We start from the raw sequence: 20,149 nt of genomic DNA on the forward strand, positions 1-20,149 counted from the left end.
ATGAATACTTTAAAGGCTAAGGCAGTGGCCACACTGGTCGCAGCTATGGGACTACACGATGCGTCTTTCGTAGTTTGGCGCCGCGGCAAACCCCAACCAGGGATTCCGTTTCTAAATAGATCCAATTGAATAAATTTTTAGACGGATTTTTGCGAGATGCTTATTTTTTCCAATAAGTATAAATATGGATACTTTTTTAAATAGGCGAAAATTTTATATTTTCCATAACGTTTTTTTCGTTCAAAAATCGATTTCCATTAAAGATGGTAGAAAACATTAGGTTTTCTAAATGTATTAAAAATCACTACCTAAGCGTGAAATTAAAGCATTTTATATTTTATGAACGAAGTAATGAACATATGAAGAGAGGTCACCAAAATAGGTATAAGCGCAATTGTTTTAATTAGCTAAAAATGGTGCTTTAAGCAAGATCTTAATATATATATAAAGTAAAAATGTAGTGATCTCTTTCATATCACAAATTTTAATTTCTTAATTTAACAAGTAATTTTTAAGCAAAAAAACCGAATGCAATTCTTATATAAAAATTTATGATTATCGTTAGTTTCTTCATGATACAATGATTGGTAACATCTTCTCTTAAAAAAAAAAAGAATTATTCATATCGGTTAACGTGGTCCAAAGATATGCGGTAAAATACATAAAAAAAAATTCCGACGAATTGATAACCTTCTTTTTGTGGAGTCGGTTAAAAAGAAAAAAAAAATCTCAGTGTCGTTTAAAATACACTGTTTAGAAAACTAAATTTGATTTATTCAAGGAAATTTGTATGAATTTTACTGAAAAGACTTTAAATACACTCTAAAAATTTGTTGTTCAAATTTGCGTATATTAAGAGAGCCTCTCTTAGAGAGGTAACCAGTTTCCTCTTTTAATGTGTGCAAGTTTCCAAAGTTGCACTTTTTAGAGTGTACAGGTACAAATGTAACATATTAATTACTATTTATTATACTTTGCAAAATACTTATGCACCAAAAATTTAGACAACAAACTGAAATTATAAATGTTTGATTTTATGGAAAATAAAAATCTATACATATACATTTTCTTGAGACGGCGCGGCAACACTGACCCCAATACGTAGCCGAGTTGTGCTCTACTGCCAACCTGAGTGATACGGGTCTTTGAGTAAAGCAATTTTCACATTCGCTAACACACCTGTGCGAGCAGTTGAAGTCGGCGCGTGTGCTAATCGCTAAAATAAAATACAAATATTAAATTTAAGTGATTGTTAATTAAAAATAAAGTGTCCGGAAATAATTATAGGCACCCTACAAGTTTTTTTCGATTAGCAAAAATGTAGAGGAGCAATAAAAGTAAAATGACAAACTCAAGAGAGACACATGTAGCTAAATATTAAAGTCCATAAGTACAAATGTATGTATGTATGTATGTACTTGCATACAACTAAGTGCAAAATAATAGCAGTGCGACATTTTGACTAGTGTTGACTACTTTGCTTTTGGTTTTTTAATGTTCATTATTTGTTTAACCGACTTCAAAAAAAGGAGGAGATTATTTATTCGTCGGAATATTTTTTATGTACATACATATGTAGATAAGGCGACGGCTGTGGTGTATTGATTAGTAGCCGCACTACCATTCCGAAAGGTTTGGGTTCGAGCCCAGTTTCCGAGCAACATCAAAAAATAAAACTTAAAAAAGTTGCTACGAGAATACCCCTATTATTTAAGCGCCAATCTATTATTCTTATATTAGTACCTCAAGGGTAGCCCAATATGAACTTGGTTAAGTTCCAATCAATGGATCATGAATAAAATAATAGTACTCCTAAATTTTTATATGAGCATTGAAGTTGGTTGTGTTTTTTGCTTAAAAATTACTTTTATAAAAATATAGCTCATTATATACATATATAGGGTATAAAGGTAGAGGTGCTGTATATCCAGGGGACCACTCGGCACTTAATAAGCAAATACAGGTTTTTATCTTCGCTGACAGTTAGAGCCGTTACCGTAGAAGTACGTAGAAAGTTTGCTGTTGATAGAAATAGAGGGAAGCAACATCTACGTCACGGTCATGCGGTGGTAAGTCTTTGTTAACACGCAGAACTCATAAGATAGATTATGTCAGCTGACACGTTCTCTGTTTTTACGTCGCTTTTAGGCTTCTCTGAAAGCTCTAGACTCATATGCGTAGACAACACAAGTTCTCTCACTTAATGCCCGTCCACATAGAACTTTGACGTTCCGTTGGCGTTGGCGTCGCTTCAACAGCTGACTATGAATACATGAATTTAAATGCAGCCGTCCACATAGCCAATATTCGGCAACGCTCACGCCAACACAAAGCAAAAAGATGGCCAACTCGCATCTTTTCGCGTGCGTCGCTCGTCAGCTGTTGCAAATAAATAAAATTATGTGAAATATTTTTCCTTTTTAATCAAAAGGGGGCAAGAAATACCGTTTTTAATGCAATTATTGATATGAAATATTAATTTATCTGTCGTTAGTATGTTAATTTAGTGGCCCAAGCATTCACTGCCAAGCGTTCATTGTAGCAAGCATACTTTTAACGTGCGTTCTGTCAAACCAACGCCAACGCCAAAGCCAACGCGAAAGTTCAATGTGGAGCGGCCTTGAATGTTGTAGATCTCTAAACGAGGTGTGTCCCATCATTATAAGTATTGAGAATACAACTCCTATTGGTTCTAGACACCGAGATATTGAGGACAACTACAAAACTCACGAAGAAATGATACGACTGGCCCCATCCTTCTGGGGAAGGACAATGTCCACTTTTAAACTACATATATGCTAGGAACGGAACCTTTCCCCTTCTGTTAAACCGTTACGCTTACGTAGCCCTATTACGACAAAAATGCACATCTGAGCTCTTAGAACTAAAACGGAGCCAGGATTTTTTTTTTTAATTTTAACAAATTTTTGACCAAAATTTCACACTCTTTAAAAAGAATTTATAGATATACAGTTTTATACTAAATAATAAAGTGCATAGGAATTCGCGTTGATTTTTAATATTTTTTTTTGCTATTATTTTGCACGTAGGTTTATATACGCATTCGGTCGGTCGGTTACTTGTTAGTGCTATGCCCGCACAATCAGTGGTGCTTCATCGACCAGTTAGCTTCGTCGTTACATTGCTCTGTGTTATTCTCTGCAGCTTTCACCGGGTGAAGCAAAGTTCGTCGTTGGCTAAAAATACGAGCGCCTACATACATACATACATACATAAATGCATACAAACATACATTTTTATATACATACATACATATGTATCCACCAACTTAGCACACGACTTTCATTTACACATTTTTTACACAAGCGTGCACTTGTGAATATCGTGCGACAATTTTACAAAAATTTATAAAAAATCATAAAAATGCTGACGTGTGCGATTGCAATAATATTCGTTCGACAGCAAATCGCAAGCAAAAATACTTAAAAAAATATATCAAGCGCTTCCAATTGAGTTGTGAAAAATGAAAAGGTGAAAAAACAACAAATTTGTTTGAAAGCCAACAAACGCTAATAGAAATAGCAACCTATTATTTACATAATCGAAATCTGTATGGAAAATAAATAAATTTTGTAGTGTTATTTTTCGCATATCGCGTCTATTAATTATTCTTATTCAACAATCATCATGAATATGATATATCAGTTCTTTCGTCACAATCACGTCTTGGCCATATGCGAGGATGCCATTGACAACAAATCGTTTACGTTAAATTTATCACGTTTCGAGATGCCTGAAGTTCCTGATTTGGTGGAAAAGTGCCCCATATTGCTGAAGCTCTTCCTCAACCACAATCACTTGACAAAGGTGCGTATGCGTAATATTCCAATTGGAAAATGTGAATAAGTAGCTGCCAATTAGGCAACGCTTGTCTGTTTGTAAACAATAGATACCTATGTATGTGCACATGGTAAAATATTAGTGGGATTCATAAAGCCAAGGTGTATTAAACAAGGTGGTGTTGGGGCGACAGCTGAGTTTTTCGCCGTGGAGGCCATTACGTCAAAATGATGTGTTTGTTGTAACTCATACCAATGACAGTATGGACATGAGCGTATAATTTGTTAGTGTAATTTTTTACTTATATACGGCCAACACCACCTTGTTAAATACGCCTTGCATAAAGCGTTGCAAAGTGGCATTTTTGGCGAAATGGCAATGTTGCGAACAAAGTGGTATGAACGACCTATCACAACTCCGCATTGCAAATGTTAAATTATAAAAAAAATGCCGCGCGTTAAAGAAAAGGAAAAGTTTTTACAATTATATTTCGATGCAGCTTTAACTGATACATATACATATGTACTTTTTTGAAGTATTTTAGGACAATAAAAAAACATGTGTTTCGCGACTTTGACTGTGCAATGATTGCCAGCTCAAATACCATGATACAATAGGGGCATTCTCCAAATCTTGCAAAGCCATTGCACGTAGCACGGATTGCATAATTTGCAAATACATAACAACAAAATGCATGGGAAACAACAAAATATGCAACGTCGAAGCCCATGTATAAGTTAAGGTACATCAATGAATTCACTTGGCAGTGATTTCACTTGTTAGGAAAACTACTGTTTCTATACGATCACTGTTTTGGATAGAAAATAAACAACCTTAGAAATTTGTATTGAAAATTTTGTGCTATAAATAATGGAAAATTTTGTAGATCGATTCATGGTACAATAAAAACAGGTAGAAGCCAAATTGACATCAAACCTACAAAAGTCAAAGTTTTCGGGAGAGTAAAAATAAAAATGAGCGTGTGTAAGGAAAAATAAAAAATTCCATTTGACTGGTTGACGTTTTTAAGTAAATTTGAAGTTTAATTTTATTTATTTATTTTCTTTAGTTAAAATTTGTTAATTTGTTTGTTGTTTTCTGTCTTTGATTTATGAGTTGCAGTGTTGTTGGAGGGACTTTCCGCCATAAGGGTCATAGGAACAGCACTTGGCATCAAACGTGCCTTTCCTGTACCTCCCGGTGCATTTATGAAATCTGCTGCTTTAAAATGTTTAACGCACAGCAAGGTATTTCGCTGCAGCTCTACCCCACAGCTGCTTTCCCAACGCTTCTTACGCTAAGGACATTGAGGCACGTTAAAAAATTAGTGGCCTCTGATTTATATTTAACACCACATAAAAACAAGGCTTCAGGTGCTGCATTTTTAACACATACACTAAGTATAAGCCGCACAACACTACAAAAATTCAAATGTTAATTAAAATTTATTTTTAACGAATATTCAAAAAAAAAAAACAAAAATCAAACGACATGACATTTAAAGCGTAACGAAATATAGGAAATAAAAGAAAACCAAGTTGAAGTTTAAAGGTTTGGTTCTCATGAGAGCAATGTCATTTTGGTTTCTACCTGTATTTATGTGCCTTGAGATCGATTGAGAATAAAATTTGTAACCGAACGGAAAACTTCAATTTTAATTTAAAAAATTCGGATTTAATAAGTGGCGCCCAACGTAAAAAAAATCGGATTTAATAAGTTATATATTTTGCAAAATAGCATAGCAAGATAAATGCGCCCATGGGCTAGTTGTTTTGTTGTTGGAAAAGCTACATATTTCTCTCATTGCTCTCATCTCGCTCACTTCATTTTTTTTGCTGTCTCTTGTTATTATATTTGATACATAATTTCGCTGCTTGCTACTCATGCATGCTATCACTTTGCAATGGGGTGCTCTCGTACTCTTCGAAATTCGAGAATACCCCTAATAATTTTTAGAAAGTAGCAAGGCACATTGAACAGGTAGTATCATTAGGGCAACTGATTTGATTTTTTTTTTTCAAATTATTTGGTATCGAAAATGTCAAATATTTTGAATTTATTCTCATAAAAATTTTAAATTGTTAAAATCTATTTGCACGTGAAACCTTTTTCCATACAAAACAAACGATTGAATAGCAGCTTTTGGAATGTTCGGCTAACTCAGCAGCTCAACCGCTGATTACTGGGCCTTGCAAAGGATGGATCAATAGGGGTATTCTCGAAGTCTTGCACGATGCACGGATTGCACGAAATGCAAAAATACTATTCCAAATTTCGAAGAGTACGAGAGCACCCCATTGCAAAGTGTAACAAAGGGTAGCAGGCAGCGAAATTATGTATCAAATACAATAACAAGAGACAACAAAAAAAAAAAAAATTAAGTGAGCGAGATGAGAGGAATGAGAGAAATCTGTAGCAATTCCAACAACATAACAACTAGCATAGGGTCGCATTTATCTTGCTATGCTATTTCGCAAAATATATACATGGGTTTCGACGTTGCATATTTTGCAGCGATAGGAAATGTTGCTTCCCATGTATTTTGTTGTTGCGTGTTTGCAAGTTATGCAATCCATGCAATCCGTGCTACGTGCAATGATTTGGAGAATACCCCTAATGTTTCGAGAAGCAAACAAATTTACTAAGAAAGAAAGTTGCTACAATTTGAATTTTTTTTCCAATGTAATTTTTTATTTTTTATTTTTGTATTTCACATGGCACTATTTGATTTAGAAGAAAAAAACTAGAACAGTTTTTGACACTTTCGATACCAGAAGCAAAAACGAAATACACGCAAATGTGGTTTTTGCTCAAGAATGATAGAATACAAGATTGCGCCGATCAGAGAGGATTTTTGAGAATAACTTTTGTGTGACGTCACACTGGTGCAATTGCGAGAGAGAAATGCCAAAACGTGAGCAAGAATGGAAGAAGAAAAAATGTTTCAAGGAAAACGTAAACAAGTTGCACAAGTGTGACGTCATGCAAACAACGATTCTGTCAAATTCGTTAAGAGAGGAATAGCGGTCCGAGATCGGCGCAACCTTTGTATTCTCTCAATCGTGGTTTTTGCTCTAATGCTACTACCTGTTTGACATGCATTGGAAGGTAGTTTCACTTCAAAATTTTTGACATAAACCGCGTCTGTGACAAACGCGCAATGTGGCCACTTCTACGATATAGAACTTGGGGATCTTCGCTTGTTATTTCAAATATTTTTTAACAGAACATGTAAAGATTTATATATGTATTTCGTAACTGCTCACTTCATTTTTAATATGCATATACGTATTTAATACATATGTACATTCTTGCCACCCGCTAATCACATGAATAAAAATCATAAAAACGAAAATGTGATGGCAATATTTCTTGTTTAAAATGTTTTAGATCCATCGCACACCACGGACTTTATCGGCCGCCGATTTAGTTGGGCTCGTTAGTCTTTCCATTGCACCACAAGCCAGCCCTACTATGGGTCTTATAGCCGTATCCTTACATCTATTCCGTGTGTTCCAATATCCACGGAAGCAGCAATTAATCTTTTTATAATTTTTTATGAAGAAAATTATTAAAAAATATTAGAATATTTCTATACTTACATATACATATGTTTGGCTTTCCTTTGTTTTATTTTTCCAACGTCGAAAGTTGGATATTTTTTTTTAAGTTGGCATAAAAAAAAATACGAAACACGTTTTCTGTCAGATAGCTAACATGGCGGATAAGAAGAAGAAGTGAAACTACCTTCTTAAAATTATTGTATCATGCTTGAAACAACAAAACTGCAAAGCTTTCTACGCCGAACTTCAAATTCAGAAACTGACAAAAAAGAAAATACCGAATCTAGATAAATCGATGATAAACAAACAAGCAAGCAAGAAGCTCAAAAAGTTTTCCACCGTCTCTTCCTCTTTAAAGCAGGGTGGGCAAATGGAGTTGTTATTTCCGCCTATCACAGTCGGATGTTTGTGTCACGTGAAATAACCAGTTAGCAGTCCCGTCTTCTCAGTGAGAGGAAAAAACTAGATAGATCTTCAGAGATTGAAGGCAACATGAGTTTTGCCCACCTGCATCCACTCGATGGCTCCCAGTCATTTCTGAGCGAAGTAGCCACCCAGTTTCTGATGGGTACTCCCGAGTTGCCCGGCACGCAGAGTAAACCAACCTCGTTATAAAGCAATCTGGTTTACCAACACAATTTAGTCGAGACTTGCATTGCCGAACTAGTTTGGAGGTACTTAGAGGGCTGGCCAATGCCTTAAGTGCAGCTTGGCTGTACCTGTAGACACGTAAGCTCCTTCCCCTACACCTATTTTCCACCACGTAGTCTATGGCTTTGGGGATTGCAAATGCCACAGTCTGGAAGACCAAAGCATATTCCTCAAAAGAAAAAGTGAAGCTTATCCCCATTAACTTCGAAAAATACTCCAGATCCTGACCCTGAGTCAGTTTTGGAGCTATCAGTGAAGATTCGACAATGTACGAGTGCGTGCTCAGTGCTGAAATTAAACCAGCATTGCCCTTCGGGGAACTCTCTCTCTAGAGTCTCTGCAATAAAGGTAATGGTGGCGTAAATCCTGTATCATTGAAAAGACACATGTGCTCAAATTTCCGCATCGCCTCACTCAATGTTATAGCAACATCTGTTTCTTTTTAGTCTGTAGGCGGCACAAGTGACGGTAAGTTCGCAAGTGCGTCAAGAGTACTATACACCACTAAACAAAAATAAAGCTAAATAAATAGGCTATCAAGCAACCATTTTGGTTCTTTACTATCGAAACCAGATAAATTTTCGTGGACCGCCACTTACAACTCGTGGACCCCCATATTTTTTGCACGCCGACGTAGACACCTGTCTTCCGTGGACCCCTGGGGGTCTACCTGGACCACTTTGGGAATCAATGGTGCAAATAAATTCATACATATACATAAGTATAAATGTGTGCACGAGTCAGTGTGGCCACGGTCACATTTTTTCTTACCAAAATCAACCAAAACCTACCAAAATTTTATTTAAGTTTTCAATGGCGCGTATTCATAGTCCAGCCACTAAGTCGAAACTAATAAAGTTGCAACTTAAATTTAAGTACCAACTTAAAGTTCACTTCTATTCATAGTCGCATTTCAGACGTCTACTAAGTAGTTTTAACTTAGTTTTACGATATTGCAAAGCGAGTGTGAAAATGCATCGATTTTTCTTTACGATATTTTGGAAAAATTACATTTTTATTAAATAATGTCAAGTTTGATCATCCGTTTATGTAATTTTTACTTTCATTGCATGTTTATGTTTACGCTTGAAATTTACTTATTATTTTAGCATTTATATATGTAAATCATTCCAATTATAAAATTGTGATGTATCCTTATTCGAATTGTAATACGCATTTAATTTCATCTTCCGATTCAAATGGATCGCCCTTTGTAAATTTCAATTGGAGATCATTCAATATTATCAAAATCACGCTCTTCCAACTTAATTTTTACATATTTCGTATTTTTTCTTTAATTTAATAAAATACTTCTTCCTAGTTACGACTTAATTGCAGCTGCGGCCGAAACTAAATTTTAAGTTGGTACTTAGCCAGAAAATTCGAAACTACGGCGACTATGAATAGCTTTAGTTGTAACTTAGGATAGTTTCGACTTAGTTGTGAACTAAATATGACTATGAATATGCGCCAATATTTTTAATGTCAAGTTTATTAAAAATGTAGATACCATAACATTTAGAAAAACTAAAACACAGCTAGTACAATAAAAACAAAACAAAATTTGGACTCCACGCTTTGCGAGACAGTCAGCTTTGCTTGCCTTCAAACCCTTAATGTCCCGGAACCCACCACAGCGTTACGTTAATGTGAGCTTCCAAGTCGGTGCAGCTTGCTAAAGGTGGACCCCGCCTTTACTTGGGTAGCTTTTGGTCACCATGCCAGTGCCGCATATGTGAGAACGGGTCTTACTACCATGAAGTCTCTGTCAGGTGGACTCCATCGGTGAAATATTCGTGTAAACAAGGTTGCTAAAATGTTAGGAGATACATAGTATGTTAAATTTTATATTTTTCGCAAATAACTATTACTCATTGTCGCGGAACCTACCAAAATCCAATCTAGCCTACCAACCTACCAAATGGAAAAAGCCTACCAGTTTTGGTAGTAAAAGCGCATGTTTGGCAACACTGGCACGAGTACGCAAATATCGACTGCATTTGGCTACTATTTTGTTGAGAAGGTCATGGCCACAAGCTCAGTGTAATGGACTGGAATTGGAACGTACAACAATAGAACGGATGTCCGAAAATAGGATTGCACAACTTCTGTTGTCTATGCTTCTAGTATGATTGTGATGATATATGTATGTATTGTAATAAAGCTGTACACAAGTATACATTCCAAGAGCCTCAACCCGAGTCATGTTAATTTTTTTCGGTGGGTAAATTTTTTTTTTGCGAAATTCTTGATGGTTTTGTAAATAAATATGTGTGCATGTGTGTACGTATGTACTTCTTCTCACTCAGTTGTTTATCCCGAGTGCAGACAGGTACTGCCACAGCGTCTGTGTACCTGGTCCTTCCACTATGTTAGCGGGCCCCTTACTTTCATTTTCCATCGCTAGGTGCCAAGTTGAAGGATCTTTTGTCTAGAAAGTCATTATCCATGCGTACAACATGGCCAAGCCAGCGCAATCGTTGTATTTTTATGCGATTAACATGCTTATATCATTATATGGTTTCGTAAATTCAGAGGGTAAGGTACATAATTTTCCATCCGCCATGAATTATCACAACGCTGTGCCTAGCGATAGACAACTCATTGGCATAATATTTGCCCAGTTCTTTAGGTCCTATTATTCCGTAGCGTCCCCTACAGGCTAAGACTATCCTTATGAACATTGTTCAATTAAATAAGCTCGTATTCCAGTAAAATCTTCCGATGACGTTTTACGCTATTTGATGAAGTGCATTTTAATTAATTTTTTAATCTTCGACCAGAGATAACTGAAATTCTAATAAAATCTAAAATTAGAAACAAACACAACTGAACAATCAAATTAATTAGTTTCACTCCCATACATACATATTTTATATTGATAACGATAATGAGATTTGTGCGTACTACAGCTGGGAATTCACGTCGATGGCGAACCAATTTTGACGGTGAGTAACGCTAAAAATACTCGGAGTTACCTTCGATAATCTGTTCTCCGGCCGGTATACAAATGTGCATCGCCCATGTGGTAACCGGGGACAAGCAGCACGCAGTGGACGAAGCTGCAGATCTGCCAAAACACGGCACTCCGGACAGCTACTGGATACCTTTTGATGTCGCCACATCACCACCTACATGACGACGGTCAAATACTCCCTGCCAAGGAGCACGAAACAATGCTTTGTAAGCAATTCCTAGTAGGCCACAGACGTGGGAATCCGAAAAGACACCTGCAGAGCCCTCGTCTAGGCACGTCAGAAGGCACCTACTTATACGAACTAACGACACGAAGTCCACAGGTTCATAAAACAACCTCTGGACTCGACATCGTACCGACAGACCATAAACGGAATCACAGGGAGTTGCTCTCGGCCTACACCGACTCCCGACCTGTGAATGCCGTTTTGAGAACACAGTCACCTGATGTGGCCGAGACAGAACTTCGTTTGGCTCAGGAGACTCGCACCACCATAGCCCAACTTCACTCTGCATATTGCAGCAGGCTAAACGTCTACTTGAGCAGGATAAATACAGCGCCGCTCAATGAGTGCCCGGCATGCGGACAGTCACCTCATGACTGACAACACCTATTCGCACGGCCCCAAAATCCCATTCAACTAACGCCCCTCTACAGTAATTGTAGTATCTTTAAGTAATAATATTATATCTTTAAAAATATTATATTTCTGTCATAAGATCATTAAACTTTGAGCTTTGCGGCATAGACAACACATGAGTCCAAAAGAAAACATCAGTTAAGGAGGCGATTGAGTTTCGTGCCGTGATTAATAAGTTCCTCACTAAACAAGAAAGAATACTACAGATCATTATGGAAGAGATTTAATATTGTTAAATGGGATCTTTCGAGGTATCCCAATGGTTTAAAAGTGATATAGTCTACTTGAGCAAGGTAGACAGCCAATTGCAAATGCTTAGAGCTGAGGACGGCCGAGCGAGCCTTATCCTCAGACATTTTCGGAAAATATCGAAAACTTATTTTGGAAAGTACCAGGGTTAGAGGCGTTTGTGGTTATCTGTTATCCATGTTTTCGCTACACAGTTTCTGTTGATGCGCTGACCTTACTGCTCAGGTCAGGATCAAGGTCAATTCAAGGTTAAACCTATAGAATCCATGTAAACGGACTATAACAGATACATATAGGTTTTTGCAATCGCTGAATTTGAATTCTGAGTCCGTTTAATCTATTCAGATCAGGACCGAGGACAATTCAAGGACACCAGATTTGGATTCAGCGATCACTGAAACCTATAGGAACCCTGACTTAGTTTTTTAGCGATGAAGTTTTTAGAATTGCCCTTAATGCTGACCAGATGGGGTCAAACGGACACCTGGTGTTTCAGGGTTAGATGGGTTTGTGGTCCTCTGTTATTCGTGTTTTCGCTACACAGTTTCTTTTGATGCTCTGGATTTAGACCTAAAAGGCTTGAACTATAATGTACTTGTATATTTTGGAAACAAAGTTTATGCTCCAACAATTTCTGCGATTTTTTCTTTTGCAAAGCCACATTTTTTTAAATAAATTTTCGATCTTTTCTAAAAATGTCTGAGTACAAGTCTAATAGATGCGAAACGTAAGCATATGCATGTAGGTAAAGAAGATATATTTCGTACAGCCGGAAAATTGAACCTGCCTTGCAATACGTCTGACAAGGCACTAGAAATCGAACAATAAACTACATGTGTAACACCCAAGCACATGATCCTTTACTGCACCCTGTTTAAGGAGCGAAAAATCAAATTGATTACTTCGTCATAAGCTAACTGCCCAAACACAAATTTTTTATATTGAGAGTGACATTCTTAATCGGACACATCGGATGATTCAATTGAGTGGCAACGCTATATCGCATACAAAGCCTTGTTTGCAGTGCTGTGAGAAGGACATAAGTCGATAACCAACCACCCTGTTAGATCTTACCATTATGGTTTTAGAAAAGACTAGCGACTGTATGTTGGAATTCTAGTGCGCGTTGACTCCTGGAAAAGACCTTGGGCAATAAAAACGACACACACGACCTCTAAAATGACTTTACAGTAGAGATGGGCACGGGCCTAAATTTTCAGGCCGGCCCGGCACGAGTGCAAAATCAATTTTCAAAAACACGCACGAGCCCGCACGTTAAGAATTTTTGTGGGGCCCGGCCCGACCCGGCCCGGCACGACGGGACACGTCCCAGCCCGGAAATAAAGAGCCAACTTTTATTGTATGTATACATATGTACATATTTTTAATTTTGTGTTTATCTATCTATATATGGCTCATTCCACGGTAATCGATACCGAATGAAACGAAAATAAACTAAAGAATATGACTGTATTTTTTCTAGTAAGTAAGAGTAAATAAGTCTAACTTTCAAGACTGAAAGCCAAAATTCTGAAATTTATCTCAAAATCCGATATTTTTTTACTTAAGGTTGTACCATTTACAAACCCATATGAGAGTTAATTTTTTTCAAAATTTACAAGACTGATTTTCGTAGTCTATTACCTTTTTTGCATTGTTTAAACCGTCAGTGGAGAGACAAATTCGTTAGCATTGTAACGGCGTAATTTTCAAATTTTTCGGGCAAGTACTAAATATTTTATTTTTTTGAAGGAAAACACATCTTGGACAGTGTAAAAAAGCTGACGAAAGTAACGCTGTGACACAGGGAAATATGTGCGAATTGCTTTTAAGTATTTTTATGCTTTTATTTTCGAAAAAAGAACCGATTATGTTGGTCACGCCCGTCACATGTCACACCCGTCACAATTTAAAGTTTGACAAACTTCAATAAATTCGGCCAGGGACTGCTACCGTTACTTATCAGCTAATCTGAAATGTGTCATATATCTGTTTGTGATCAGCGATGATAAAGCTAATCATAAAGATATGTTGCTCGAGCGATGGGAAGACTTAAGCTATGCTGTCACGGATAAAAAGATATCATTACTTCGCTTGTCAGGGCAAAAAAGTATCTGAAACGGTTTTTTCAGGTAACGGCCTCGGTTTGACAGGTCAATAGCCTCATACTATTTAAAAATAAGGTACTTTACAATTACTAAGACATACAATGGAGAAGAAGAGTACGATCAAGGATTATCCCGTCTTTAGGTGGCAGAATCTTGTATGTGTTCGTAAAATCCGATTTTTTGAGAAATAAATTTAGCTTAGTTGTCTAATAATGTGTATTTATGTATTCATGCTCAACTTGTCACACCCGTCACAGTTGAATTTGGAACATATAATTTCCAATAGCGGCAAGCAACTTTGGCGTAAATGTTGAGAATGTTTATTTAACTATACAACGAACTATTTAAAACCATAAGCAGAAGACATAATTAGCAGAAAAACTCTGATGCAAGTAAGGAGTAGGTAATTTGGTTTGCGTACTCGTCACACCCGTCACAGTGACTAAAATTCAGATAACTCGTTCGGATTAAATTGTTTTTTGGAATTTTTATTCCAGGCATTGTGTATATCTCGGAACCCTATTACAAAATACTCGTTTTAAAGAATTTCGTATTACAGTTTAAGAATTAACCCTTAAAATGTGAGTTGAAATGTCACACCCGTCACCGTGGAATGAGCCATATATAAAAATGGTGTGAAAAATGTATAGTAATTCATAAATTGAGAACGGTTGGGCGGATTTGGCAAACATTTTCTCTTAGTTGTTCGTAATTGTCAGGATAAGGTTTTTACGAAAGAAAATTTTGGGAAATCCCTCCGGGAAAGTCGGAAAATTTGAAAATTGGAAAAATCGAAAATTGAAAATTTTTTGTATGGAATTTTGTGTGCAATTCCTTCTGAATGGCTTTCGAATGTGCCTTATGAATAAAAAGTTAGCAATTGCTATTTCTTAAAATCTCAGACCTTTTTTTTTAAATTTACTTGAAGAAATCGAGTAAGAGGTCTGAAAATGTAATGAAAAGCATTTGCTTAGTCTCATTTAATTATCCTATTCTTTCTCTCTCCTTTCAGTTGCCATCCATTGTTGCCAATTTGTCACGCCTGCAGGTGCTAACATTGGACTACAATCGTCTTGATGCTTTCCCCATGGTTATTTGCCAGCTGACAAACCTGCGCGTACTTAATCTTAGTTGTAATGAAATAGACAAACTGCCACCGGAAATCGGTCATCTTACACAACTCGAAACATTTTGGTGCAATAATACGGGCCTACTAGAAATTCCAGACGAGATCGGCAATTGTACTCGACTCGAGACAATGGGCGCACGTGGCAATAAACTGAAACAACTACCAAACAGTATAGGTCGGCTGACGAATCTGCGTTGGCTGACATTTGAATCGAATGAACTGACTGAGGTTCCCGCCACAATGGATGGGTTCGTGAAGTTGGTGCATTTGAATTTCAAGAATAATTACCTCACCAGCGTACCGGCTTGCCTGCGACACATGCGTAAGCTGCAATATGTTTTTCTGAATAACAATCGCATAGAAACAATGCCGGCTACGGAAGATCTCTTCAATACACGATTTGTGCGCGTGCTCAACCTCAGCGAAAATCCAATTTGCGATGAGGAAGAAGCACGACGACAACTGAGGGTGAGCTTTAGAATGGCAAAGAGTAATGGAATTGTAATTAAAATGTGTTTTTCTTTTACCATTTATTTGCAGGAGCATTTGCATGTACAGTGTGAAGAGCGACTGGACGCTGCAGAGCAGCAACGCTTAGCAATGCGTGCCAGCGAGCTGAGTGAGGACGATGATGACGAAGAGGGTGATGCAAACTCTGATTGGGAGAATAGTATAGAGACTAGTGATTTAGACACAACAGATGAGAGTGGACCAGAAAATGACTTAGAGGTGGGTAAATTTGGAAAAAAAAGAGAACCAATGAAGAGGTTTATAAACTTTTTCTTACTCCTTGCAGGATATTTCCATGCTAATACCAGAGCTTTCGCGATACATAACCAACTTTACTTGAATACTCCCAATTCGGACTTGAGCTCAAATTTCGTCTTGCTTTATGCTTATATGTATTTTTGAATATCTATCTATACTTGCATAAACATATTTAATTAAACTAATTGTTGGTATTGAAATTATGTGATAACTTCCAAATTTTAAAAATTATACAAAAAAGCGATATTTTATTAAAAAAAAAGAACAGCTTTTATTGAACTATTTAAAGGAGCATGGTTAGTACTCACATTAAATGCATTTACATTCACATATTTTATCTTTGCACAGCAAAACTTTGCAAAACTTTCCGAGAAAACTAGCACCAGCAACAACTATTCTAACGAAAACGCTAACAAGTGGTAAGCGGTAATGGTATATAGTTGGTGTGTGAGGTAAGCAAACTTAAAACTAGCTCAATTAAAAATATTGATTTATTTGTGTTTTCAATTGGTATATAGCCTGAGTTGAAGAGGATTTTTTGTTGATTAACCAGACATCTTTTTCATTAGCTCCTCATCTTGTATGGACATGGCGGTTAGCTTTTTGCCAATTTTTTCATGAATATCCAGGTATTTGGCCACACATCGATCAATGCAGACCATTTCGCCTTTACCTGCAAAGAAAAATGCGAAACAGATTTACGTAAAATTTGCATGACGAAATTTTACAAAAATCTATAAAATTTCTCAAAAATACTCAAGTTTAAACTTTTCTATTATTTACTTACTTAGGGGAGCAATTTACTAGCAAAAGGGGTTTTGGGGTATCTTAACAAAATATTCTCTTCGAAGACAACATTTTTAATTCGCTCTACTTCCAGATGGGTGCGGGTGTGCACAGAAATACATCAAGCCAAAGCATCAGTCTCTTTTCGTTCCCACGACAGTCGGGTCTACGTAACCGGAACGACCCAGATTTATATTTGGCCAAGGACTGTCACTCCAGCAACACTCCCCAAAACTCTTTGGGGAGCTTGTATGTTGCTACAACAACAACAACAATCAGTCTCTTTTACTTCTAAACCATAATTGATGGAAATGCCTTTTGTATGCAATTAAGTTCCAATAGGGCACTTAACCGTAGTTGCGCATATTGACATATCCATCAATTCTAGCTTAGAAATAAAAGATACTGATGCTTTGGCTTGATTCATTTCTGAATACAACCTGCGTAGTCTACTCAGCATAAGTTCTGTAAATACTTGTCCAGGTTTTTAAATTAAATGGAAGCAGCGATGAGCACGGATTTATGACCAAACAAAATTAACAATCTATCGTGTAGAAGGTGGTGATCTGAATTAGTATTAGTTAACGAACATAGCTCTACATTGAACTTTTTCGGTGGATCTTACAACCAGTTCATTGAAAATGTAAATGTAATGCTTTAAAAATAGTACATATTTATAATGAATCCTACATGAATTCATATTTTAAAAGTCCGAGTTATATTGTTGTACATATTGTAAGCATAAATCAAATTTCTGACTGCTGTGCAAATATTGGGGAATTCCAGGTTTAATATTGTTCTTTAGGAGGTTAATCTGTTGCACTAGCCTAATTAGGGAAAGTTTCTTAGCATCTTTTTCCGGCTGCAAGTAGTTTCGCGCTGCAAGTTGTTTAAGACTTATCAGGCAGCCAATCGTATCTTAGCGGGTATGCTCTTTCGCTGTACGGTGTTTACTTTCATTATGCTTAGACGTCTCCTAACGAGGTGCGATCGGGTGGCTTTTTAACATTACTTTTGCAGTTGGGTTGGGTAGTTTAGTGACAGCCAACCTACCCACTCGTCCAAGAAAGACCACGGTCGGTATATCAATGGCCAGATTTGAACGTGCGGGAAAACTTTTCGTCCTGTGAAACACCGAGGATTTTGGCTCTACTATAATAGAAAACGCACATCTGTGCTCTTCAGCTTCCTTATAAGGACTTTTGTTGGCTTACATGCAATTAGACTAGTGGTTGACGTCTCGGACCAATGTTGTAGTTGCAAGATCATAGAAGATTAGGCATGCTTAGAAAAGATCTCACAGGTGGAAATAAGACCATCGGTAAAGCTTACGACATCGAAAGGGATTTTTTCGCTATAACATCAGAGTGCTACTATTTTTGGCAGAAATATGTGTGAAAAGGGTTCTGCTCATAGTTGTTTCAACCTAAATTAAGAATTCTTACTTTATCCATATTTGCTTTTCAAACCTATTCTTGCATTGGACAAAGCAAAAGATCTTATCAGGGCCGCCAGTCAAGCGGGAATGGGCTAGTATTCTTGATAAAATCGAAAACAGAATTTAACTAACTCACAATCCTTGACAATAGAAATATAAGTAAAACGTTGCTCAGTGTGTTATAAATCAATTTTTAAAAATTATTTTAAATAACGAATAAAATCACTAATAATCTATTCATGAATGAATTATTTACGAATTAATATATTACGGATAAAATTTTATAATTATCTAAATAACAATTTATTCGAATAATGCCCAACTCTGAATCTGGGTCGTTCCAGTTACTTATGCCGATTTCGTTTCTACCGAAAAATGCAATCTTCTCTTTGCCCTCTACGCACAAACACTAAAAAAAGGGCAATAAAGAAGCAACATTTTTTGTAGAAACGAAAACGCCATTAGGGAAGTTATATTACTGAACGCTTCTGATAGCATAAATATTCTACCAAGAGCTTTATGGGAATATGTTGATGCGTCAGTCCTCGGCCTAATATAGATCAGGGTCTTTCAGTTCCGTAGACCACCCCGACTGTCATGGGAACGGAGTGCCCTGGATATAGAGAGCTTGTGTTCGGTTTAGTTTATTTCAGTGGGTATATGAAAAATAAAACATATCTAATATCATACATTTTTTAAGCAGAGGGCAATGTCCGCTGTATTAAAAGCCAACTAAGCACAGCAGTGGAGGATGACAAAAAAAAAATGCTCTTAATAGTTAACGTACTCTAAGAATGGAAAATTGTGGTATGGAGTTTAAACTTAACTATCAGCTTAATGTTTGTGTACAAAAAGAAATAGAAAGCAATTTATCTTTCATTTGCTTACCCAATTCCGCTTCTCCGTAGCGCGGTGGTATGCATTTTTTATGGCAGGCATTTGTCATGCGGTTATATAAGTCCGACATCATTTCAATTTCCATATCCTGCATCAGCTGCAATTTAGCCTGGTCGGCTTGACTTATTTGTGGCATGGCCATTGTGTACTCTTGGTGTTAGTTTATTAGTTGCTTGAATAAAATGTCGAGTTATAGGGTTCACGCTTTATGTGATAGTTCGCCCAAATGTTCGTATTTTTTTTTTTATAAATATTTGCTCCAAAACGAGTCCTATTTGCTTTCTTAAGTATTTAACCACTGAAGCGCCTATCACCAATAGGTTCGTATTCACCAATATTTGACTTTCGCATGCGTTCACGGATTTGCATGTCCTGGTAACGTCGTTTATCTACAGAGTTTTTCGACAAAATAAATCCATACACTCCCGCAAATGTAATCACTCCCCTGTAATTTTTGTGAAATAAAAGTAATTTTATATATAGTTTCGGTTTTACTAAAAGTAGTACGTTTACCAACAAATTACAATCTTTCCAAATGAACCCAAAGACATGTCCCTCACGAAATTTCAATGGAGCAACGATGTAATCTCAGCTGGTTTTGACATAACCTCAAAAACTACAATCAAGTGACAGCTGTGAAACCACAAGACAGTTGCCACACTTATTTGTTTGAGATTGAAAATTTTGGGTGGCCAGATGATTGAATAAGAACATATACCCCATTTCTTTTATTGCCTTATTTTTACAAAATAAAGTTGGTTTTGAAAGTGACATTTTCATAAAAATGTTTGTTTTATAAAGCACTTAAAGCCATCTTTATTTTTCACGAATTTGGGTGTAAGGTTTTATAAACTAAAAATCATACTTACGGTCGCGATCTCACTATAGTCGGGTCTAAGTAACTTGTGAGGCCCCGGTCCCTAATTACGGAATCCGTGGTCGAATGAAATAAAATGATAGCTGTTTCCAATCCAATTTATATTGAAGCGGAATCGCTATTATGGTGCGCAAACTGAAAACGAAATTTTGAACCGAGTTTAATGCGATATCGGATGCGATGACACGGGTCCAGGTTAGTACCTGACCAAGTCATTACTGTTATCCGGTTTGATTATAACAAAATTCAAAGAAAATGTTTTGCG

The 20,149-nt window shown here is 36.7% G+C and overlaps 3 protein-coding genes across 7 annotated transcripts; 1 reads left to right on the plus strand and 2 right to left on the minus strand.

The window, feature by feature from the left end:
* The first annotated feature begins 1,126 nt into the window (after window positions 1–1,126).
* LOC118744464 (leucine-rich repeat-containing protein 10) lies at window positions 1,127–16,132 on the plus strand. Of its 5 annotated transcripts, none has more exons than XM_036477493.1 (5): window positions 1,127–1,398; window positions 3,294–3,828; window positions 15,002–15,586; window positions 15,659–15,847; window positions 15,915–16,132. In XM_036477493.1, exons 2-5 carry the CDS (start codon window positions 3,649–3,651, stop codon window positions 15,966–15,968), a joined length of 1,008 nt encoding a protein of 335 aa, XP_036333386.1. In that variant the 5' UTR covers window positions 1,127–1,398; window positions 3,294–3,648; the 3' UTR covers window positions 15,969–16,132. The 5 variants fall into 5 exon arrangements, with proteins under 5 accessions (XP_036333386.1, XP_036333387.1, XP_036333388.1 ...); XM_036477494.1 differs by having other exon boundaries at window positions 1,127–1,366; XM_036477495.1 differs by having other exon boundaries at window positions 1,127–1,337.
* A 2-nt stretch (window positions 16,133–16,134) lies between these two features.
* LOC118744465 (mitochondrial import inner membrane translocase subunit Tim10) lies at window positions 16,135–19,613 on the minus strand. Its single transcript, XM_036477498.1, has 3 exons — window positions 19,532–19,613; window positions 18,999–19,452; window positions 16,135–16,559 (listed from the first exon to the last, which is right to left on the minus strand). The coding sequence occupies exons 2-3, from the start codon at window positions 19,147–19,149 to the stop codon at window positions 16,432–16,434; spliced, it is 279 nt and encodes a 92-aa protein (XP_036333391.1). The 5' UTR covers window positions 19,150–19,452; window positions 19,532–19,613; the 3' UTR covers window positions 16,135–16,431.
* Window positions 16,138–19,630, minus strand: LOC118744470. The gene is made up of 3 exons (XM_036477502.1): window positions 19,521–19,630; window positions 18,999–19,452; window positions 16,138–16,559 (listed from the first exon to the last, which is right to left on the minus strand). Exons 1-2 carry the CDS (start codon window positions 19,556–19,558, stop codon window positions 19,299–19,301), a joined length of 192 nt encoding a protein of 63 aa, XP_036333395.1. The 5' UTR covers window positions 19,559–19,630; the 3' UTR covers window positions 16,138–16,559; window positions 18,999–19,298.
* Between the last annotated feature and the right edge of the window lie 519 nt (window positions 19,631–20,149).

This window comes from Rhagoletis pomonella, unplaced genomic scaffold, assembly GCF_013731165.1.
Source record: "Rhagoletis pomonella isolate Grant_MI unplaced genomic scaffold, Rhpom_1.0 Rhpom_scaffold_00008, whole genome shotgun sequence".
NCBI classification, from domain to species: domain Eukaryota; kingdom Metazoa; phylum Arthropoda; class Insecta; order Diptera; family Tephritidae; genus Rhagoletis; species Rhagoletis pomonella.